General features: G+C 34.5%; 1 protein-coding gene across 1 annotated transcript in view; it reads right to left on the bottom strand.

The window, feature by feature from the left end:
• The window catches only part of MYO3A (myosin IIIA), a gene marked incomplete at both ends in the record, with an annotated part of 197,984 nt that extends 188,045 nt beyond the window's left edge, over nucleotides 1–9,939 (bottom strand). The window contains 2 exons of the mRNA XM_081300337.1: nucleotides 6,800–6,934; nucleotides 9,772–9,939. Coding sequence (XP_081156463.1) covers nucleotides 6,800–6,934; nucleotides 9,772–9,939 — 303 coding nt within the window. The remainder of the gene's footprint in view (nucleotides 1–6,799; nucleotides 6,935–9,771) is intronic.
• Nucleotides 9,940–26,500: the final 16,561 nt, after the last annotated feature.

The following is a 26,500-nucleotide window of genomic DNA, read 5'->3' as shown; positions in this document are numbered from 1 at the left end:
GGTTTTTGTTTTGCTTTGTTTTGTTTTTTTGAGATTAAAAATTACTTTTAAAACAAACTAAAAATCATATTCTGAGTTTCATATATAAAAGAATAGAGTATGTTATGAAAAGTGAGATATTCAAGTTTTACTTATAGACAATGGCATATATGAAAGTATCATCAGTCTTATTTTTTGCATGCCTTCTACTAGATTGTTTGTTACATAATGCTATGAAATATAATTCATATTTAGAAATCAGCGGTTTGAGAGTAAAAAGCAAACAAAATCTACATAAAAATTGCAAAGAGATAACAAATTGAAGTCAGAGATAGAACCTCCTCATTCTTTCCGCCCAAATATGGAGACTCCCCTGCATGATATCTTGGAAGGAGGCCTCCTCCTCTATCTGGAAGTAGTAATGAGATGAAGAACAAAGAGAAAGAGGGAAGAAGCCAGACTTAGTGGTACATGCTACAGTCTCAGCTGACCCAAAAGGCTGAGGTGGAGGATTCTTGAGCCCAGGCATTCGAGATCAGGCTGGGCAAGAAGTGAGACCCTGTCTATCTGTGTCTCTTTCCCTCCCTCCCTCCCTCCCTCCCTCCCTCCCTCCCTCCCTTCTTTCCTTCCTTCCTTCCTTCCTTCCTTCCTTCCTTCCCCCCCCCCACACATACACATTCACTCACACACACACACACAAAATAAATAAATAAAATAAAAACCCAAAGAGAAAGAAGAAATTCCTTTCTCTCTAGTGCATCTATTTTATAAAGAACAAACACTAAGATTTTAACACTGTTGTTTTTAAGCTTTGTATGTATACTAGAGTCAGTGTAAACCCAGCCTCTTGTCCTTCAAAGGTACAGAATTCCTATTTTGTAGGGCCTGAGACACGCAGGTTTTATTCACTTACTCATTCATTCATTTCATTTGTTAAGTTACATTGAAAAAAGAAATACCCCACAATTATTTTAATTACTGAGATTAGTGACAGAGAAAAATCACAAATGACAAGATTTTAAGTCAACTATTTTCTTCATTTTTTTCCTTCTGTATATTAGTTTATATTAGTTTGTCTGCTTGGCTATTGTTGTGTTTATCATTAGGGGAAAACATTGGGCAAGGTTAAATTCCTTCCTTTTGGTTCCTTCCCAACCCTTCCATACCCTTTCCATGCACAGAATTTGTTTTTCTGACTGTTGCCTAAGCAGGACCCCTGGATTAATTTTCAGAATACAAAGAAGTTTTATGAATGAAACTTCAAAAGTCAAGCTGAAATGGAAAACAAATGGAAGAAAAAGGAGAAAACAACAAAATGAAGATTATTAAAATGATAATAAGTACAAAAATCGATACTTCACAAATTACTTTGTGGCTGAAGATCTTCCCAAAGAATCCTCAAATATGATACTGTCATGATCTCCCTAATTCCTCATTAAGAATTAGTAAATTTTTAATGGTCTTAGATGAAATTCACTTGTGCTCAACTAGCATAAAATGCATTTTCCATGTGTCACAAAGAAAAGTAACAAGGTATCCTTAAAACTGAAATATCCAATTGTTCTTCATGAACATGAAGGATTAAAATACATAAAATAAAATGCAAATATTCTTTAATTAGGCAATAGATCATAAAAGACAAAAATGAGCTGATGTTTCTCTCAAAATAATAGGTAAACAGATGATGTCATAGCATATACAATTTGTAAAGCACTAAGATAAGACTAAAAGAGAATTTATAATAGGAGACCCAAAACTCTTAAGTATAGCTTTGCAATACAATGCTAAAATAGGCACATAATGTTCTTTAATCAAACAAAATTGGAGTACAATTTTCAGTTCAGCAGGACTATTATGGTCTCCTTGGGAATGTCCTCCTTGGGCCTATGGTCTGAAAACTGTCTCCAAGAATCAAGATGAGACGATTACAGTGTTCACTCATTTGTTTCCTTTTCTAAATGTCAGACTCCTAAGCTTTCTTTTCCAATGTTTGAAAATGTTGTTTCTGCCCAGTTTTGTCCAGTTTTCTAGGGACAAAAGCATGTCAATGCCCATACTATGACCAACAGAAGCTGATGTGCCAGAATATTTTTATGTATAATGAAATTAGAGTGCTCTTACAGTTCTTACAGTGTTTCACAAACTTGCCTTTGATAAAAATCACCTTAGTACGTTTATTTTTTTAAATACAGTTTCCAAGCCTCCATTCCTGGAGTTTTTAATTCAGTAGGTTCAAGGTAAGGTCAAATTTTTACTATCAGAGTAGCCTATAGGGTACTTCAAAGAATAAAGGCACCAAGATTACCCCCCTTTTTTTTGTATTCTGGTGTCAGACTAAAATGATAAGCCTTCTTTGACCATGATTCATTACATCTTGTCTTTTATTCTATGTTAACATACCCATTTATGATCCTCACAGCACTAAAACAAATACATAATAACTTAATTTGTTTTTATTTTTCAATTCTTTCCCAGCCACTAGACTGATGACAGAATTCATCTTGTCCCCTATTGAGCACATATAATGTACCAAAATGACTTGCTCAAAGTAAGAGATTATTGTTTATGGAATAAATAAATGACTGAACTTAAGTTCTGTGAGCTTATTTATCCACATAAACACACACACATTCAAAATAAAGAAGGTCATCTTTTCATATGGTATGGAATGTACCTCTTCAAAGTGTAGCATATTTGATTTAATTTCAATAAAATACACCAATGTACACACTTCTAGATTCCAATAAAATTCTCATGAAATATTCATGAAAGCTAGCACCACCACCACCTACCAGACACTTTCTAATGTACAATTTTGCAATGTTTAAAAATTTCACATTACTCTTCTGCTCTGTAAAACAGAAGCTATATTTTATAGTTACTATTGACATCAAACATGATATGCAACTGGGTATATTTTTGTAAGTGTATATAACCATGTAACCACTAAGTCAAAATATAGGACAGTTTCCTACCCTAAAATGTTTTTAAAGTTAACATTACACATTGGTAATATTAACAACAAGATATCTATGGTAAAGAGAAAATAAAATATCATATGAAATATTTTAATGTGTACAATAAAAACCTATTCATTTATTAAATAGCAAGATTTCTCTGGTCATCCCACATCTTTTCCCTTTATAGATAATACTACAAACTTGTATTCAGAGAAGCATATTCTTTTGCAAGCACTGGAGTACTGCTAGGGCAGAAGGATATAGAAGAGTTTATATACGTACATAAATACACACACACACACACTCATATTATATCCTAGGTTCAAAAGTATAAAGAATCACATTTAGACCTTTTTCTTATATTTTCCTTTAAACGAAACCTAAAATGAAATGACTCTAGTTAATTGGCTGTCTATTCTGTTGTAAGCACAGCAAATAATAGCCTTTTATGTGAGAATTGGAAATGGCTGTTCCAGCCCTAAGAACATGAAAGGAATCCCACTGTCAGTCTGCTACCCCACTGCAATTGTGAACTGCCAAAGGCAGGAAGTAACCGTGTTGTATAATCAGAGGAAGCAAAAGCCTAGCTTCCCACTCCTGCCTGCTTCCCTGACCCTTCACGCATACACAAATGGCAATAGCTTTGTGTCCCTTCTGTGTACATAACATTAAAGAGTTAACAGCTGAACAAACAGAAACCACTCACTCATCTTTCTATCATCCTATGTTTCCTTTCCTCATGACAAGCCTTCTATTACATACTAGATGGAAGGATAAAAAACAGAATAATCAATAACACGTGACATATGAAAGTAGTATTTATGTCTATGAAAACCACTTCGGTGTCCTAAAATGTGTGGTTGAGAGGCTTTCTGATTATTTACTGAATTTTTGTGCTTTCAGATACCACCTGTAATTGCCAGTCTTTGATCTTCTGAAAGGGATATAATTTTAAAGAGAAAAATTGCTATAATTGAGAAGCAATGAGAGAATGCAATGTCACTATTAAGAACGAACAAATCAGGGCCAATTCAGATGAATAATAGAATGCATTCTGTACTACCACCGTGAAAGGAGCAATTACAGCTAGGACTGATTATGAGGGAAAGGGTCTTTTAACAGAAAGATGTCCCACCTCTGATTTCTGATAGAAGGTATCCTAGTCAAATAGCTGCTGAGAGAGAAGTCTATATTTCCTTAAATAGTTAAAATGTAGTTATTCAGTCAACCAAGAAGGGGAAAATTACAGTTAAGCCTGTTCTTCCCTTTGTATTCATATGTAGCAAAGGATTAATATAAGAGTAACTTAACTCAATTTGGGCTGTTTTTTTTTTTTTTTTTTTTTGGTCTCCTGGTTCAGATGATAAGCATATGCACAAACCTCTTTCTTCATACAGACCCTCAAGAGTAGACACTAGGAATTAAAGGATTACCAGGTAAAAAGTGGTACTTTACTAAATAGGTCAGTCAGTAGGGAGGCAATAGGCAGAAAGGAATGTAAGATATCGCAAAATGAGATCTAAATAAAAAGAAACATAAAACACTGGTTCTTGTTCTATGCCTCTATCATTAGAAAAATCTTGAATAGTATGACAATGAAAATTCCCACAGAAGTTCTGTAAAAAAGCAAATGAGCAAACAAAGCAAAAAACAAAAACAAAACAACAACAACAAAAAAAACCCTTTCTACTCCTTCTCTTACTAGGTAATTTCATTCAAATGTACAGATGGAGGACCAGAAATTCATCTAAACCTGGACAACATTTAGCCTAAAAATGAACATACAGAGAATTAAGAAGGGAATAACTCCTAAACCAAATATTGTATGCTGTCATGCTCAAATATTTATAGGATATCAAAATAAAGAAAAAAGACAGGAAAGAGAAAAATTGTATCAAAAAGTTTTTAAAAAATCAAAAATCACAACTAAAAATAGACTGGTTGGCAAGGTCTGGGGCAACATTATTCTTAAGATTTCAATTCTGGTTTGAAATATAAGTGAAATGATTTTTCCTGGTGAAAAGTCCCTGTGAAGGAGTTTGCATAGGCGGGTACAGCTTTCAGCACATGCCAGGTTTATAAGGAGGGCTGTCACTCACTGCTCTGATACACCCTCTCCACTGGATTACATATGCAGACTCACATTTGAAGCCCAGTGTTGTTAGCATGATTCTCTGGGTAACACCAACCCCTCTGTGACCACTTTTTGGATATACTCATGCAAAATAATTTATTGGGGCTTTATTATGATAAGAGGTATAATTAGCAGTCATTTTGTAGCACAAACTATTGATGCCACAAGCCAATTTTCTGAAAGTGCCTCTAACACAGCACCTGCACCATTCATGTTTATAAATCAGGTAATTGTACATCTAGCCACTTATGTGTACATGTAATTACTCTAATTTACATATGCAGAGTAATAGTCTTAAACATACAGTTTGCCAACTTCTTGCTTGCTTTATGCCTTCACCCCCATTTCCTAAGTTCAGCTAGATCAGATTCCTAAAATATCATTTTATTAAACTTCATCTATTATTTTTTCTTAAGCCATGTAGGAATATTTCCATCTGATAATAAAACATAAGGGCAAAGTTCCAAGTCCCTGTGTTACAACTCTACTGATTTGCTGTACCAGGATGCCACTTTACTTGCACCAAATGTTCCCAAACCATTTTAATCAGTCTTTTCTGCTCTCTCAAAACAATATTCAACTATGAGTAGGAGTCTCCAACTCTCACATAATTCCAAATGCTAACATTGAGAAATGCCAATGTAACCAAAGAGGAATTTGATAGGTTAAAAGATGATGACTGGTCTCATTCAATATTTCTAAGCTCTGGGCCAAGATTCATACCTTGTTTCCTTGCCAATTAGGCCTATATTAGCCAGAGTCTCTGTTTAAATGCTAATCTGTCCATTATTCAACATGTACAAAAATTAAAAATGCATTATTGAAAATGCTTTGAGAAGATACACAAAATTTTATTCAAGACTACACTAAGGATTTACACAGCATTACATCTCAAATATACAAATGCAAACAAGACATAAAACCTTTAAAATTCACCACTAATGTAAGGCTAAATGGTTTAAGTTCATAATTTGTGTTCTATTACTTGGATAAATAAATTTAGATGAATAAATTTATCTTTGTTTCATGTGTGATTTCACTACCTTAAACTACAGAAATATAAAATTATTTTGCAATCGTAAACAAATTGCCATATTTTAAAGACCATAAATGGTTATCTAAAATTTTTTTAATTTTGTAAAATAATACAATATAAAGATTCAGATGGCAACAAGGCTATTGAAAATACTGTTATATTTTGGAAGGCTTATTCAGTGTTAACACCATTATTAGTAAGTTTACTTCCCCATAAATGTAAATACCTGGTACTGTAGTTTAAGCCATTAGCAGTCAATAAAGACAGAAAAAGAAAATTGTAGCTGTTTTTGACAAATGAAGTCTCACTTAACATTAACTTTCTCTTACACCCAACCACTTGGGTACAGATTCAGCCACATTAACTGAACAAAATGTAGATGAATCAATATATATTATAACAAAATCCCTTTTAACTGCAGGAAAAAATAACATCAATTTCCTCAGCATTTTATTGGGGACTCATTTCCTTTTAATCTTTAGTCGTCTTTGTAGATGTTTAATTTCATGACGTGTATCTGAAGATAACAAGGCCAGAACTGGCAACAACATTCAACTAGGGACATGATCAGACAGGAATACACAAAGAAGCATTTGAAGCATTTGATGGTGTCAATGTTGTGTATACATGAAATCATTCCAAGACCGCACGTCAAATTTCCACCCACAGAAGTAATGCTAAAACACTTACCTCAAGAACCAGCCATAGCTTATCTCCATTTATTTTATCCTTCTTAAAATAAATCCCATAGAATTTGACCACATTAGGATGGTCAGAAAGCGCTTTTAAAATATTATACTCTGCTTCAATCTCTTCATCAATATCCTAGTTTCAAAAAAATCATAAGAGAACTGTGAATAATGTCAAAGAAACACATTCAGCTATCAGATATAGAATTTAATTTTGTTAAAGCAAAATCATAATAGTTTGAATTGTGCTTAGTACTATCTATTGAAATTTCTCTTACATTAAGAGGAAAGATTGTGACTTTCATGCTAATCAAATGCATCTCAAATTATATTAATTGAATTGAATTTAAACAGGAACAAATAAAAGGCTACCTTTAGACAGTGAGTCGTGTGTGTGTGTGTGTGTGTGTGTGTGTGTGTGTGTGTGTTGCTGAGGACTGAACTCAGGGCCTCATGCATGCAAGGCAAGCATTCTACCAACTGAACTATTTCCCCCCAGCAATAAAAGGCTACTTTTAAATGTAGTAGGAGGACTAATCCAGGTGATTGTGGTTTCACTTCATCAGTAACTGTGTTAACAAAGTAACAAAGACATTGCTTTGAAATAAAAACTTTCAGGAATAGAAAGTGAGTTTATTTTATTACTTTGGAATATAAGATATTGAAAAGCTATTTAAGACCAGTCAAGCAAGCAATAAATTCCTGTTTCCAAAAAAGTGAAATAAAGTTAAATTATAAAAGATGGAACATAATTTTGAGTTAATTGATGGTACATTTGCCAGAAGTAGAACAATTTGCTTGTGTGTGGGGGGGGGTACTAGAGATTAAACCTAGGGGCACTTAACCACTGAGCCACATCTCCAGCCCTTCTTGTATTTTGTTTAGAGACAGGGTCTCACTGAGTTGCTTAGGCCCTTGCTGAATTGCTGAAACTGGCTTTGAACTCTCAATCCTCCTGCCTTAACCTCTCAAGCAGTTAGGATTACAGGTGTGCCTGGCTCAGTTTGTTACTTTAATAAAAATGCACTATAGCCACTAAACTCATGTTTCTAGAAAATTGCATATTCGTGAAGTACCTCAGAGTAATAAATAAGAAAAACCCTCACTGATATTGCTCTTACAGTGACATTTAATGTCTGTGTTGTTTTACCACAGAATCATGGAATCATAGAAGTAGAAAGAAATGTGTACCTGAGCTCTAATTGTAAGTAAAGGAAGAAAGTCAAGCTCAGAGAAATTAGTCAGCCAGTTTGTGTAAAATCCAGGTCTGGACACTAAATATGGACACCACTGTCCAGTTCTGCTCATTCAATCCTTTCCTTGCAGAGAAAATTACTAATTAAATATACATAATAGTAACGTGCCCTTATTTTAAAGAAATCCAACTTTTATACAATACATGAATGCATTTAAATGTATTTAAGATGATGATATCTCAATTATAAATCTTTTTATTTGACTTGTGACATGATGAATGAAGAGTAAATAAGTAATTCTTAGGAAAACATATAGGTACTGCAACAAGAATAAGAGCAGCAAAAGAACAAATATAGTGCTATGCAGTAGTTAGCATATCATTAAAATAGTAAAGAAGTTGATTTACAAGGTTTGTAAGTATACGTGAGTAAAGTATGACCACAAACGCTGCATGTATTATAATCCACTTATTCTTCCTAATCAGAAAGAAAAGGAAAGAGAGAAACACATTCATTATGGGCCAGACATCTTGCTATCGAACTCCAATGCTAACAGCAAAAGCCAGAGGAAATAAAGAGGCAGAGTCTTTTGATGCAGTAGAACTTGTGCCTCTCTTTACTCTTTAATAGTAAAACTGACCTACATAAGAAACATGAAGACAGTTCAGTTAAGCCTGGGCATAGTGCTTCCCACATTGTTCATCTAGTGTGTCTAATTTATTAATTTAAAATAGATCTTCTTTTTCCTTTCCTCTGCTTAAAATAATATGCTAGAGTGAAGTTATAATGAATTTAGCAGAAATAAACTATAAAAAAAAACAACTTAAGAAGAATAAATGAAGCACTAGAGACCTTTTGCCGTGTTCTAGTGTAGTTAGTGGATGCCCTGTGATAAGGACCTAGGACTGCTACTTTCCTCGCACACTTTTTCATCATTTCTATCATGCTTCCACAATGTGTTCATGTCTCCTAACTGAAGAAGTTGCTCTCAAGAGGAGTTTGGGGAGCATGTGATAATTGAGCTCCTTGTGACCCACCCTTGTGCCATGGGACAGCTAGGTAACTTTGGGCAGCCTGAGGATATTTCAAAACTGCCAGCTCTCATTTCCAGATAACAGAACCTCTACAGTCTCCTCATGCTAATCACAATGAGGAAAAGGCTTGGTATTTTTCCCTTATCAAAACTGTTTTGCCCCGAAAACAATGGAGGGAGACTCCTCGAGGATTTTATAGCACTAACTAGGAGAACTAAACAGGAAATTCAATTCCTCACAATTAGAAACCTCACTCTGATTATAGACCAACACCATTTCTACTCTGGAAACATTTAAGCAAATCTGAAAATTAATTTCCCTTCTCTAAGAAATGTAATTTTTTAAAAAATTGTCTTTGGTTTGGCTTACAAGAAATTCTGTCTGAAGCCTAATTGAATGCAGGAAGAAAGAAAGCTCTGGTTAAAATAATATTTTAGGGTTACCTTTAGACACAATTTTTTACAAGATTTTGAAATCTAAAATGATACTAAACCAACTGCTGAGCTGTTGAGCATGACATTTACTTGTTTATGCAATTGTTCTTTATCAAGTACTTATTGTGCCTTATTTTATATGTAAAGTACATAAATCAGGAAAATCAAACAAGTAAGCTTTTTCATATTTTTAAAAAATGTAATCTGGTTTAGAATGACATTGTGATGAATAACTACTGGCAGACTTTTTAAATGTTTAAAACAGATAAAATTAAAGTTAATTAGGGGGAAAAGCCAAAATTTACTTACGTGAATTGGATCCAGAATTTTGACTGCTGCTTTTTGGCCATTTTTCTTATTCAACACTTTAAAAACTTTCCCATACGTTCCTTTGCCAATAGTTTCAGTGATTTCCCATGTATCAGAAGGATCAGGAAAGTTATCAAAGATGATTGTTTTTCCAATTAATGGAAACATCTCTTGGGCTTAAATCACTGGAGAGAAAAAGTACAGTTTTACCTGCTTGTGACTGGAGATATTAAGCGGCACATAAGCTCTTGGGAAATTAATAATTTCACTGATAGGATAAAAAATATACAAGAGTAACCAAATGTTCTTCACAAAGAAAAATTTAATTTCTTAATATGAGCTTAATAACGCTTTGCAAGTAGACTTTTATTTCTATATTTAATATGGCTTTATATTAACTGCTATTAATTCTTTTCAGATTAAAGAAACATATTTATAGTATTTTGATTTACTTCTTTATATTCAGATATTATAATGAATCAATGAACTTTATATATAATTATACAGATGATAAAGTTCAATTTCCTCATTTATGCAAATCCTTTTTATTATTATTTTTTTAATTTGTTCTTTATAGTTATACATGACAGCAGAATGTATTTTGGCAAATTGTACATACATAGAGTATAACTTATTCTATTTAGGATCCTGTTCTGGTGGTTGTACATGATGCAGAGTTACCCTGGTCGTGTATTCCAATACAAGGCTAGGAAAGTTATGGCCAATTAATTCCTATTCCCCTCTTCCCTCCCTTCCCTTTATCCCCCTTTGTCTAATCCATTGGGAAAATCCTATACATTATAAATGTTAACATTTTATGTCACTTTTCTATGTAAAACCTAATAATGGGTCCTCTCACTGCTTTTAGGATGAAAGTTCATTAACACAGCCTAACAGATCCCTAACAATATAACCACTGCTTAATTTTCTAGCCTCATCTCCTGATGCCTCATCTCTCATACATTATGATCCAGCTGCTCTGGATCCATCAGGTCCTCTCCTTCTTGCTTTAGGGTCTTAATATATGCCATCCCCTCCCACCTCTGCCTGTGGCTTCTTTGCTAAATTCTAACACTTAGTTATCTTTAAGGTTTCAGCTTAGATATCATTTCCTCCAAATGTGAACACTCTCCATCTGTTTGAGTTTCATGTCCTACCTTTGCAATCTAGTAGCTCGATGTACTGCTTTCTGACATAATTACATGCGTCTAGCACCTGGCAGATGGCTAAAATGATTTTTGATTAATTAACTAATTGATTAAAATAACATGGTCAGTGAGGTCATTTATCAACATCATTGTCAATAATATCAACATCTGATATCATTACTGTATTTGTACATCATAAATATAATACACTATATTTAAAATGTACAAATATATAAATGACATCATGTATTATTTATGATAGAAGATATTATTTGCAAAAAGGATATCTGAAACCATCACTGTATGCCTAGCACCTGGTAAGTGCTAGAATAATTAGTCAAATGAATTAAGGAAATAATCAATAAGGTTAAGTGATTTCGTAAAACAGATTTTACAGATAACCTAAGATAAGATCCCAGGTTTCCTGACTTCCAAGTAAAGTTCTTTACCTCCACATTCTTTCTATATTACACTCAACTATTTCTATAAAATTACAGGAAAGTGGGGAGGCTTTATAAAAAAAAAAAGGAAAGTTCTCTTATCATTTTTGGTAGCCCTCACATTTTCTCAATTACCTACACAAAAACACACATACTCTTTCAATGTTAGAAATTTGACCACAGTTGTCTTTGTATTAATTTGCATATACTGAAATATATCTATTCCTAGATATGTACTAACAATCTATAATATTAAGCCATGCTCTTCATTGTGTAATGACTTCATCCACATCACCAGTCCATCCATTCACCACTTTCTTTAGGGTCACCAGCCCTCTTCAGTCTTTACTCCCTCCTCATTTTCTCCTTTCCCAGAATAGAGCCTATGGCTTCTATTAGTAGAAATGCCCTCAACACTCCTTTCTTTCTCTACCACCATCTCATAGGGAAAAAACAAAAAAACAAAAAACGCAACTCTGGCACAAAGATGGTAGAACAGATCTAGGCCATAACTCTCTACTCCTCTACAGCCCAGAGAAAAAAAGCAGAGAACCAACAGCTGCCCAGAGAGGTGGGTGACAGAGAACACTAAACACTGGGCTGCCTGAGACTTGGGGAGGGAATCTGGAATTTGGTTACCAAAGCAGAGAATAAGACAAAACACCCTCACTCTGAATGCTGACCAGGGTAGGGTCAGGGAGAAAGGTAACAAAGAAAGAAAGAGGGAGAGGAAAAGCCCCTGAGCTTACTTCCTTAACAGTAGAAGAAAAGTGGACCAAGTTAAAACAGGAAAGAAGCAACAAAGAGTGAAGATCATGAGTTCAGCCCAAATTGTAGTCTGGAAGGTGTGCCAGGCAGGACAGGGCAGCCATTTTGTAGAGGCCACAGTTAGCCAGAATCCCTAGAAGAAATTAGATCAATACAGCTTCTCCCCACTTCTACATAGTAACAGATAAAACCAGAGGGAATACCTCTGAAATGGGTTGTCTTAATAAACTGTCTAGAAGGAGCCTGTTGAGGGATCACGAGTAGCTGAAGACTGTGGAAACCTCTCCCCATCACCGTGGACAAGGGAAATGGGGAGAAACTTTCCCAAGATCTAATCACTCCTGGGAGTACTAACCCCAATCCAGTGCTCCCAACAACCTAAAACCCTGGTGATCTGCAGCAAATAGGAAAGAGGCTTCTGTGCCACAGACCACCTACAGAGAGCCTGAACCTACAGGTCCCACAGCTGCAGACAGCCACCAAGTGCTACAAAGAAGCTCTAGCAGAGGAGAGCTGGCACCTATTGATTCACAATTACCAGCCATCAGTCATAGGAGCTCAGAGAAAGGTGGGCCAACTGATACTCGACTCCAGTCATGAAACAATACCCAGGTGATCCACATCAGCCTGGGTGGAGGCATCTGTGCCACAGGCCACCCATAGAGAGCCTACAGTCACGGGCCCCATAGTTGCAGGTAGCCATTAAGCTCTATGCTGCTATATATAAAAGCTCCTGGGGAAGGCAGAAGGTATTCAGCATCCCACAGCAGATAGTGACAACCCTAAGCCCTGCACCCTACACCCCCACACCTAATATAAACAGCCAGCAGATGCAGCACCCCTAAGCATACAGACTTAGGCCTCTGGGCTGACAAACAAGTACCTGCTGGTAAGAAAACCACAGCAGCCCGGTAAGTAGCTCCTGTGCTCCAGTATCCTGTAGGAGGGTACAGAGCTGCGAGTCCCAGAGTGTCAATTCTCACTCAGACACATGGACCCACAGAAGGCATTCTCTGAGGACAACCCCAAGCAGTCAATGGACAACTTTGTGCATCCACAACGGCAATAAACCCCACAAATTACTTAGAGAGGAGCACTCCACAGACACTAGCCAGTGTTCCCATACACACGCCCATTGACCTGCAAAGTGTGCACTCTGAAGGGATCACCAACCTTATACTCTCTCACAGGGCTACCCAGAACCACATCAAAGAGACTATTATACCTCTGCCTCAGACCATCACACCCCACATGCTCTGAAATATACACTGGGGAACCCACATCAGATTTGAAAGTGCTAGAAACACAAAGATTTCAATTTGTGGGAAATAAAGTGATTAATTCAGGCAAACAAACAAACCAACAGTGTTTTCTACAGGAGGGAACACAAGACTGCATCCTGTGACAGGGAATAACCTGTCTGCTAATTCACAGACAACTAGGGATCATCTCCTCTGGTGTGAAAGAAAGCTAGTAAGTACCAAAGATCAGAGGAGCCTCCTAGAAATGTATTAAAGATGAGGTGTGATTGATATCTCCACACCTAAGGGAACTCAGAGGAAAAGTTGAGGAGCAATGGGCATCTTCTAAAGGTCCAAAATACTGATGAATCCAAAACAGGAAGACTCAGTAAGAAATCTCTCACTTCAGCTTGCATTATCATAAATATCACTAATGTCAATTTTGATCTTAAAGATATTACTTTTCATATTGAATCGATAGATGGGTCCCTATTCAATACTGCAGCACTCAATCCATTTGATTGTATTGCTTCTGATGTCTTAAAGCATTAACTGGTATCGTTCTTTGTTTTTTTAGCTCAGCTTTACACTTGCTCTTCATAGTCTCTCTTTTCCATCTTACATTACCTGTTACTTCCTGGAACCCCACCCCAGCTTGTATTTTTTTCTGTCTTTACTCCTCCTTTTTTTCCTCTTTAGCCACTGTTCTCCTCTTTTTAATCCCTATATAGTGTAATAGTAATTTTGCTACCTTTAATAACTAATTTCTCAGCCACTTCAAGAACATTACTATAATTTTATATCCTGATTAGAGGAACTGGGAAGAACATTTTCACTGTTTTTCCCCCCTAAGGTTTATGAGTACATTGCTTTTCTCTAAAGCAATTGTTGCTAATAGAGCTTAGTAGCTTTTCTCAGTGATACTGATACTGGGAACACCAGAAGATATATGTTGAATGGGAGTATCGATACCTGAATATTAAACCAGCCTGGAGCACTTATTAGAAAGAAGATCACTGAATACTCCCTTGCATAAAAGTAGAAAAAATAAGCATCCCAGAAATAAGCTCCCCAAAGCCCACAACATTCCAACAACTTATCCCATTGACATGGCAATGAAGTAAATGTCAGAGTAAGAATTTAGGAAGTTCAAGTTAAAATATTCAATGAGCAAAAGAAGATGTAATGAATGAGTTAAGAGAAAAATACAGTAAGTGAAATATAGTTCCAATATGAAGAAATTCTAAAAAAAAATAAAACAGAAATCCTGAAAATAAAAGACTCAATAAATCAAATTAAAAATTCGGTTGAAAGCATCACCAATAGATTAGATGACAAAGAAGACACAGATTCTTAGGCTTCAGAGACAAAGTGCATAATCTTGAAAATGAAGTCAACAATAAAGAAAAGATGGTAAGGATCAATGACCAGATTATTCAAGAAATGTGGGATAATATTAAGAAACCAAATCTAAGAATCACTGAAGTAGAGGAAAGTACCAAAATACAAATTAAAGGAATGAACAAGCTTTTCAATGAAATAATATCAGAAAAATTTCCGAACACTAGGAATGAGATGGAAATTCAAATACAAAAGACATTTAGAAACTCAAATAGGCAAGATTTTTAAAAAATCCAAGAAATATAATTTTTTTAAAAAAATGCACAATATACAGAATAAAGATAGAATTTTAAAAGCTACAAAAAAGGGCTGGGGATGTGGCTCAAGTGGTAGCGCACTCACCCGGCATGCATGAAGCACTGTGTTCAATTCTCAGCACCATGTAAAAATAAAGATATTGTGTCCACCTTAAAAAGAAAAACTAAAAAGAAAATATTTTTAAAAAGCTACCAAAAAAAAAAAAAAACCCAGCAAGTCACATTTAGATGTAAGCCAATTAGAATTTCTACTGATTTCTCCCTCCATCCCCTAAAAGCCAGGAGAGTTTGAAGTAATATTTACCAAACCCTGAAAGATAACAGGCACCAATCAAGATTGCATTATCCAGCAAAACTATCCTTCAGAATTGAAGAAAAATTTAAAAACTTTCTATGATAAGCAGAAGCTAAAAGAATTCATAACCACTAGGCCAATATTATAACACAAACTCAACAAAATATTTCATATAGAGGAAATTAAAAATAAATATCAGAACCAGCATATGGATGAGTCTCACTAGAAAAATAATTAATTAAAGGAGAATCAATTCTGAATTAAGCATTAAAAATAAATCAAAATGGCAGAAAACAAAAACCTCCCTATAATAACAATGAATGCAAAGGATCTAGAAGGTACTCAGCATCCCACAGCAGATAGCAACAACCCTAAGCCCTGCACCCTACAGCCCCACACCTAATATAAACAGCCAGCAATCAAATGACACAGATTGGCAAAATGGATTAAAAACCAAGACCCAATCATATTGTTTACAAGAGACTCACCTTATAGGTAAAGACATCCTTAGGCTGAAGGTGAAAGGATGGAAAAAGATATATCATGCAAATGAAGAATGAAATTAAGTATTGGTAGTTAATTTTATATCTGACAGAGTATACTTTAAGTTAAAATAAACTGGAAGAGATTTTTTTTAAAAAGTTACTTCATACTGGTTAAGGGAAGCATCCAAAAACAAGATACAATGATTACAAATATTTATGCTTCAAATTGGTGCAGCTCTGTACATAATACAAACTCTACTCAATATAAAAATTCAAAAACACCTAAATGCAATAATTCTGGGTGATTTCAACACACTTCTCTCACCAATCGATAGGACATCCAAACATAACTAAGACTTTTCAGGAAAAAAAGATACTATTAATCTAAAGGACCTAACAGATTCACTTTCTTCTCAGCAGCACAAGAAACCATTTCTAAAATAGAGCATATTTTAGGACACAAAGCTAGTCTAGCAGATAAAAAAAAGTGGAATGTATTTCCTTTTATGGTATCAGATTATAATAGAATGAAATTAGAAACCAACAACAAAATAAAAAACAGAAACAGAAACCACTTTAGCACCTGGAGATTAAATAACACATTTTGAATGAGACATACATCATAGAAGAAATAAGGGGGAATTTAAAAATTCTTAGAAACAAATAAAAACAGAGATATATCAAAATCTGTGAGACAGTATGAAAGCAGCTCAAATAAGAAAACATATAGTATTTAGTGCTCATATTGAAAAAAACACGATAATAATCTAATCTAATCTTAATACCTTAAGGCTTAGAAAGGAAAAACTAATTCCAAAATCAGAAGAAGTCAGGAAAAAAATTAAGATCCCAGAAGAAATTAATGAAACTGAGAATTTTAAAAAAAATACAAAGGAACCAGACAATAAAGAGTTTATTCTTTGAAAAGATAAACAAGATTGATAAACTTTAGCCAAACTAACCAAAAAGAAAGAGAAGACCCAAATCAACAGTTAAGAGATGAAAAAGGAGATATCACCACAGACAATTCTGAAATCCAGAGGATCATTACAAACAATTTTTAAAAAGTATACTCCAATAAACTGGAAAATCTACAAGACACTGAAGCATTTCTAGAAACATACCCCAATTGGACCACAAACCTAAATAAACCATTAAGTAATGAAATTGAAACAGCAATTAGAAGGCTTTCAACAAAGAAAAACCCAAAACCAGACAGATTCTCAACTGAATTCTACCAGACTTTAAAGAAGAGATAACACCGCTGTCCTCAAATTACTCCGTGAAACAAAAAGGGAGGGAACACTCCTCAATTCATCCCATGAAACTAATATCACCCTGATATCAAAACCAAAGATACATTAAGGAAAAATAAAATTAAGACTAACATCTCAGATGAACACAGATGCAAAAATGTCATTCAAAAACACATTAAGAAGAAAGTACAGTGTGATCAAGTGGGTGTCATCCCACTTGCAAGGCTGGTTCAACATATGCAAATCCGTCAATGTAATTCACCCCTTAAATAGAATTAAGGACAAGAATCACATGATCATCTCAAGAGATGCAGAAAAAGCCTTCGACAATATCTAGCACCTATTCATGTTAAAAATACTGGAGAAACTAAGGGTAAAAAGAACTCGATTCAATGTTATAAAGGCTATACATGACAATCCAGGGCCAACAAAATCTTGAATGGAGAAAAATGGAAAATATTTTTCAGGAACAAGACAAGGATGTCCACTCTCACCATTTGTATTCAGTGTAGTTCTTCAAACTCTATAGTCACAGCAATTAGAGAAGAGAATAAAATTTAAAGGGATACAAACAGGAAAAGAAGAAGTCAAACTATCTCTGCTTGCTGATGACATGATACTATATCTAAAAGACCCCCCCCCCAAAAAAAAAACTCCACCAGAAGACTTCTAGAGTTAATAAATTAATTCAGAAAAGTAGCAGGATACAAAATCAACATTCATAAATTAAAAGTTTTCCTATACACTAATAGTGATTCATCAGAGAAAGAAATCAGGAAAACCATCTCATTCACATTAACACCATAACACCCCCCCCAAAGAAAAATCTTGGGAATTAATCTAACCAAGGAGGTGAAATATCTCTACAATAGATATTATACAACATTGACAAAAAAAAATAGAAGATGAACGTAGGTAATGGGAAAACCTCCCATGTTCTTGGGTAAGCAGAATTAATATTGTCAAACTAGCCATACTACCAAAAGCATTATGCAGATTAAATGCAACCCCCATCAAAATACCAATGACATTCTTCACAGAATTAGAAAAAACAGTCTTAAAATTCACATGGAAGGACAAAAGACCCAGAACAGCTAAAGCAATTCTGAGGAAAAATCAATGCTGGAGGTATCACAATACCTAATCTCAAAATTATACTGCAGAGCTAGAGTAAAAGAAACACCATGGTATTGGCATCAAAATAAACATGAAAACCAATGGAATAGAATAGAAGACACAGAGACAAACCCACACAGAGATGTCATCTGATACTCAATAAAGGTACCAACAACATGTTGGAGCAAAGATGGCTTTTTTAACAAATGGTACTGGGAAAACTGGATACCCATTTGTAGAAGAATAAAACCAGATCCCTATATTTTACCCTTCACAAAAATCTACTCAAAGTGGGTCAAGAACCTAGGAATTAGACAAGAACTTTGCACCTGCTAGAAGAAAACACAAGCTCAACACTCCAACATATGGGCATGGGCACTAATATCCTTAACAGAACTAAATCTCAAGAAATAAAAAACAAGAATCAATAAATGGGATGGCACAGCAAAGGAATAGAGAGCCTTCATAATGAAAGATACTCTTTGCCAGCTACTCTTCTGACAGAGGACTCATCCAGAATATGGACAGAACTCAAAAAACTTAACACCAAAAAAAAAAAACTAATCAATAAATAGGCAAAAGAACTAAACAGACATTTATCAAAGGAAGAAATACAAAAGGCCAACAGATATATTTTAAAAGAAATGTTCAACATCTATAGCAATCAGAGACATGCAAATCAAAACTACATTAATATCTCAGTTTACTCCAGTTTGAATGGCAATCATACTACAAATAATAATAAACACTTCTGAGAATGTGGAGAAAAAGATACATTCATACATTGTTGGTGAGAATGCAATTTAGTACAACCATTTTGGAAAGCAGTATGGATATTCCTTAAAAGAGTAGGATTAGAACCATCATCCCAGTATCCAACTCCATGGTATTTACTAAATCAAAGAAAAAGACTAATTTTCTTTGATTTAAATAACTAAAATCAACCTATTATAGTAACACAGGCACATCAATGTTTATAGCTATGTGATTCACAATAGCCAAGTTATAAAAATGGTCCAGATGCCTATCAACAGATGAACTGATAAAGAAAATGTGGTGTACGAACACAATGGAGGTTTACTCAACCATAAAAAAATGAACAGAATTTGCAGATATATGGTAGAACTAAATAACTTCATGCTAAGTGAAATAAGTCTGACTCAGACAGTCAAGGGTCATTTTTTTTTCTCATTTGTGTAACCTAGAGCAAAATACAGCAAAAATTAGTAATAATAAAATGGGAGGATCACATGAAAATAGAGGAAGATCAATAGAAGGATTTAGAGGGGGAGCAAAGAGTAATGGAAATTGATCAAATTATGTTGTTATGGGATGTGTGTGTGTGTGTGTGTGTGTGTGTGTGTGTATTGCAAAGAATTTCACCTTTCTATATACCTATAAAGCATCAATTACAAAAATAATAAATAAATAGAAGGAAGACCAGAATAGTAGAGGAAGGGAAAAGGAGGGAGGGAGGAAAGAATGAAAAGAGACTGAAATGGGTCAATTAAATTCCATGTATGTATGATTATGTCAAAATGAACCCCATTATTATGTATATCTATAGTTCACTAATAAGAACATTATAGAAAACACTTCAGGTTAAACCCTATATCTTCTTCACACCTGGGCCTGTAGATGAAACCAACTCACACAACCCTGTTGACTATATGGACATCCTCAACACTGCCTAGCGATCTTACTTCACTGCCCTGGTTGTATATTCCCTTTTCACTGAAGTCATTATTTCACAACATCTGTCCTCAAATTTTCTCTTCTCAAATTGTTCCCTCTTTTCGGTCTACCTCCTCCCACAAAACATCACAAGGGATTGTGCTCACTTCATTATTAACTGAAAAAGAATGGAAGCAGTAATAAATTCCTAAGTCTTCTCACCTAAAAAAGCACAAACCAATGTCCATGAGATATACTGAGTTCATTCCTATCCTTAATAATGGTTTGGACTCAATTAGTCTTTTTCTTTGATTCCATTCATTCCTTAATTTTCAGCTCAAATATGACTTTCTTAGGAAAGGTCTTTTCTGACCAACCTTCACAGTTAGACTTCTCCACTTACTTTCGTATTCTTCCATTAGAATGTAACCTACATGGGGACATGGACTTTGTTATTTTTACTGATGTATCCACAATTTCCACAATAACAGCTAGCACATGGTAGACAACCAGTAAATGTGAGTTAAATAAGCAAATGTTTATGTATCAATTAATTCTAATGGAGGAGAACTTATGTATCTTGTTAACTTTCAAGTTTGATAATGCCTAACTCTGTTCCTAGTACAGAATAGATATTAAATTTATAGCTGTTGAATAAATGAATAAATATCATTCTCCAAAAAGCATTTTTTTAAAGTAAGAGAGAAAAATAAGGATTAGGGACAACTGAAAAGAGTATGGAAATCCAAAATAAAATAAGGATCATATTATGATTAATTATACTTAAGGGCACATCATCTAGTAAATGGCTTTGAATGCCTGCTAAAAATTATATCACTACATAAAGAGACACTTCTGAATGGTTCTTAGAACACTTAATCTTTATGAAATTTGTGCTTTTGATCCAAAATGCAAAGAGGTAATCAGGAATAATCATCCTCTTTAATGATTTCATAATCAGTGACAAAATAACTACTTCTTACATCTATCTGCTTGAGTCATGCAAATAAGCATTTATGCCATCCATAAAATATAAATGTTAGACCAAGAGACCAATCATCTTGTTAAATTTCTGAAATACAAGTTTTCAACCAGGAGAAACATTCATTACGTGGAATACTGCCTTTCAAGAAGTGGTGTTATTGAACACAACTTTCATTTCATAGACATTAGTTATTAGGAATTAACTCTTGTTTTTTAATATACAGGCATAACAATTCAACAAGAAAATGACTGAACATCAAATGTGCACAAAGTATTGAAACTGGAGTTTTGTGATGAAAACTAGATTCATTGCTTCTGCTGGCAGGTGGGGTCTGCACAAGTTACAGGCCTCTGCAGACAGTGTTGTAGCTCTTAGTGATGGGCCATGCCCCCCAGTGTTGCAGCAGACCCCAGCAGCTCACCATCAATTTCTTCTTCGTTTAGGGTTCTTTTCTCATGCATTTAAAAAATGAAATCCACAAACCAGTATAGGAGTAGGATTTATTGAATAGTATCAGGAACAGAACTCTTACAAAGAGGGAACACCATAGCAGGTTTTTTTCCATCTGAATGTGGTAGCCTAGGGATTTACATAGCACTTGGGTCACTGCTATTGGTCCAAGCTTATGCTAACTAGGGTTTGGGAAAGTACTGATGTTACTGGTCCAAAGTTATGCTGATTATATTTTGGCTATTGGTTAGCCCTGAATCCCATTCAGGTTTGTCTTACTTCCATTCGCTCTCCAGTTCAGAAAGTGGGAGGTTGAAATCAGTGATTGCTCATGCTCAGTCTGGTGTCTGGAGCTGCAGCACAGTGTGAGTGCAATTCTGCAATGGGTATCCCCACTGTGTCAGGCCTGGCTGCTGCAGGGTGACAGATGGCCTTGCCCCAGCTCACCTTGGCATGGGCCTGAGGTTACTCAGGCCTGCCACACCTGCATGGCAGGCTTCACCTGCTAGCCACCAGAGCTGGAACCCACCAGGGCTGCCACTTGGCCATTCCACGGCTCCACCGCTGCTTCTTGGGAAGGACCACTAGGCCTGGCTGTGAGGCTGTGGGAGCCATGTCAATATTTCAATAACTTGTGGGGATTCAAAGATAGGCAACTTGTAGACAGTCTAATAAACATGTAGCTAAAATATATTATGAAACTTGATCATAGAAATATGCATAAGGGGCCATGGTCAAACAGGTGAAGAAATAATCAATTCTTAGGCTGGGGCTGTAGCTCAAGGGCAGAGAACTTGCCTTCCACGTGTGAAGCATTGGATTAGATCCTCAGCAACACATAAAAATAAATTAATAAATAAAATAAAAGTATTAAAAATAAATTATATGCTTTTAATTTTATGGGCCAGAGAATTATTTTTATTAGTTTATTAGAGTTATTAGTTTATTAGTAATTAGTTCTGAAGTGATCAGAAAGATATGAAGCTGGACACTAAAAATTACCAGGAGTATGTCTAAAATGTGATTTTTCTCAACAGTATTCAATCAAATACTCAAAACAGTGTCTTTCTATAGTATAAAACAATGATCATAGAATGACAAAAAAAGACAGGCATTTTAGAAACAGAATACACCTAATAGAGGAAGGGGTTGATGGAAGGAGGAGAGGAAGGAAAGGGAACTACTAGGAGTGAAATGAAGTAAATTATATTCTATGCATGTATGAATATGTCAAAATGAGCCACACTATTATGCATAATTAATATTTTAAAAATTGATGCAGAAAATGCATTTGACAAAGTTCAATACTGTCTCAAGATAAAAAAAAAACACTCAACAGACTAGACACAGATGAAAACTACCTCAACATAATAAAGGCATATATCCTACTCAGTGGAAATACTGAAAATATCTCCCCTATCACTAGGAGGAAGGCAACAATGCCCACTATCACCAATTCAGTCTAACATAGTACTGGGAACTCTGGACAGAGGAAAAAGAAACAAAAGGCTTTTCAACTGGAAAAGAAGTAAATTACTACTGTTCACATACAACTTGATTTTATATGTAGAAAACCCTAAATAACACACACACACACACACACACACACACACATTTCATCCCCAGAATTAAAATGTGGGGAAAAATCTGTCAGAATGAATTAATGAATTCAGCAAAATTGCAAGACACAAAATCAGCATGCAAAAATCAGTTACATTTCTATACAGTAACAATGATCGAGCAATCAAAAAATAAACACTAAGAAATTAAGAAAACAATTCTATTTATAATAACAACAAAGAGAATAAAATACTTGGATATAAACTAAGTTAAGGAGGTGAGAGACTTATACTCTGAGAACTATAAAATATTATTAAAATTAAAGAACACACAAATAAATGGAAAAATACTCCCCATGTTCATAAACTGAAGGAATACTGGTAAGATGTCATTATTATCCAACGTGATCTACAAATTTAGTGCAATTGCTATCAAAACCTCAACACTTTTTATTAGTACATTATACTTATACATAATATTGGGATTCATTTTGATATAACCATATGAGAATGAAATGTAATTTGCTCCAATTCCATCCTCTATACTTCCCCTTGTCCTCCCTCCCCCATCCCTTATCCTTCACTTTACTGGTCTTCTTTCTATTTATTAATAGATTTTTTTAAAATTAATGGCTTATAGATATACATAAAGGTGAAATTCACTGTGGTGTATTCACATATGCACAAGCATAATTTAGTCAATTTAATTTCACCATTCCTCCCTTTTCCCATCCCTCCTCCCTCCACTCCAGCCCCTTCCTCTGCTCCTTCCCTGTATTCCACTAATCTCTCTTCTTTTTTCATGGGATTCTCTCACTCTTTTTTCCTTATTTTGGTCTAGCTTCTGCATATGAGAGAAAACATTCAACCCCTGAATTACTGAGTCTGGATTATATCATTTAGAACTATGATCTTCAGTTCCATCCATTTCCTAACAAATGCCATAATTTCATTCTTCTTGATGGCTGAATAAAACTCCATTGTGTGTTATCTACTACATTTTATTTATCCATTGTTCTGTTGATGGACACCTGGGCTGTTTCCATAACGTGGCTATCATGAGTTGTAGTGCTATAAATATTGATGTGGCTGTATCAATACAGTATGCTGATTTTAATTCTTTTGCATAAATACTGAGAGTGGGATAGCTGGGTTATAAGTGGAAAATGGTGTGGCAGTTCCTTAAACAACTGAACAGAATCATCATATGACCCAGCAATCCTATTTCTCCAAATTACCTCAAAGAGTTAAAAACATGGGCTCAAACAGTACTTGTACCTCCATGTTTATAGCAGTGAAGTAACATGTGTCCACTGATGGATAAAGAGATAAACAAAATGTGTTATATGTGTACAGTGGAATATTCTTCAACCTTAAAAAGGAAGGAAATTTTGATACATATTACAACATGGAAGAGCCTAGAAAACATGCTAAGTGAAATAAGCCAGTTACAAAAGAGGAATGAGGTGTCTAGAATAGTCAAATTCAAAGAAAGTAAAATTGTGTGGGGAGGGAGAATAGAATTTTTTTAAAATGGATTTAGTGAACTTACTTGTCACTGAACTGCACACAAAAATGATTAAAATTATAGATTTTATTCAATATTTATTTTAACAAAACAAGAAAAATTATCCAGAATGTAATACAAGGGAACATAAGAGCCAAGTTAAAAGATACGGAGAGAATGAAATGGCCAGCTTGCTCACAGAAGGAGTCATGATTATGCCCTGAATCTTCAAGGCGGACATCTCAAAACTATATTCCCCACACTCATTGCCCTTCTGGCCTTCTGTGCTAAGAAATTCTGCAAATGAGAGAACCAAACAGGAAACTAGATGATAGGAGACAGGGAGACACCAAGATATTTCTCCTCAGTTTTCTCTGAGTTTTGTGGTAGAGTCTCCATCAATAGCTGTGTCTCCTCATCATACCTCTTCCTATAGCACAGAAACATGGTGTTTTTAGATATGGAACTCCACTTCTAAGTTCTGGTAAGGCTATCTTCTCATTGTATCCCTATGGTCCTAGGAAAGACAACAGTTTTTTTGCTATTTCTAAATTTTAAATTGCCTCATTATCTCCTATTTGGCTTTTAGATGTACCAAAACATTTGTAACTAATTTCCTCTATTGAACTCCCTCTGTCAAACTACCTGACATTAACTCTCTTTTCCAGCCAAACACACGACTAAATCTAAGTTTGAGAGGAGAGAAAATAGAGAATGGAGAAAAGGCCATCAGTAATAGCTGAAAGTTTTCCCAAATAGGTCAAAGGTGTAAACGCTCAAATTTAGGAAGCTCAAGTAGTATAATTAAAAGAAAATCCCCACAAAAAAACATCAGAATGAAACTATAGAATAGCAATAACAATGAGAAGCTCTTAACACCAACTCACCAATGAAAAAACAGAAATAAGTACTTATAAGTGACTTTCATGAGATCCACATAAAACTTACAGAGAAATATTAGAAGTAAAATAATGGTACCATGTAAATACTAACAAAAGAAAGTAGAGTGTCTAGATCAATATTGGACAATATTGATCCAATATATATGTTTTAAGGAAGAACTATTTATTAGCAATAAAAAGGGTTACTACACAATAAAGACAATCCACCAAAAATATGTTAAAAGTCCAAAACAGAGTTTCAAAATATATAAAATAAAAAATGAAAGAAACAAATGGTAAAATGGAGAAATTGAGTTTTATTGGAAGATTTTAGTATACTTCCTCAGTGATTTTTGATTCATCAGACAAAAATTCTTTCAAGAATAAATGAATTCAAACTACAAAATTACAAAGATACTTTAATGGGCATACTGCAATATATTTGAAACCTTGTATTTAAAAGAGAGATATTCTTTATGAGCACATATGACTATAATGCAATTATATCATAAATCTACAACAAACAGATAACTTTTTTTAAAAAACTGTACAATAAGATACCACAAAAGGCACTACTAAACAATTCAAGAACCAAGGAAAGCAAACAATGAATATTTAAAAATAGATTTTAAATTTAATAGTAACAAGAGACTATTCATCAAAATTTATGGCATGAAGCTAAAGCAATACACTGAGGAAAATATACAGCCTCAAAATTTATACAAGAAAAGAAGGATAAATGTTATATAGCCACCAAACAAAGTCAAGGGAGATAGAAAAAAGGAAGAACAGAAATTAAATAAAGACATTATAGAGAAAGAATAATATTGTAAGATTGATAAATACAAAAATTCTTCAAAGAACATGTTTAAAAAATAGACAACTTCCAAAAAGATTAATCAAGAAAAAATAATCGAGACAGTAAAGATGAATAATACTGAGGAGGAAAACACCATTAAATTAGAGCAAAGAGTAAAATGATAATTCTATATCTTACTGACAAAAATTTTAAAACATATTAAATGGAAAATATCTTAAAATACTAAAGAGGAGAAAACTAGAAAAATAAAAGGCATTTTTCCTTGGAATTTTTGTATTAATGGGCTTTGATACTCTAACACCAATTAATTCATATCTCTAAGGACAATATATAAATTAACTCCTCAAAATCACTTTTTCCAAGTATTATCTCATAATACTTTCTATATAATGGCTAAAAAAATCAATATAAGGGCCTAGAAACCCAATTGAGGGACAATTATTTCA

The sequence above is a fragment of the Spermophilus citellus genome (genome assembly GCF_964194105.1).
Source record: "Spermophilus citellus genome assembly, chromosome: 6".
In the NCBI taxonomy this organism is placed as follows: Eukaryota; Metazoa; Chordata; class Mammalia; order Rodentia; family Sciuridae; genus Spermophilus; species Spermophilus citellus.
Note: the sequence above shows the minus strand (reverse complement) of the source record. Positions and strands in the feature narration are given on the sequence as shown.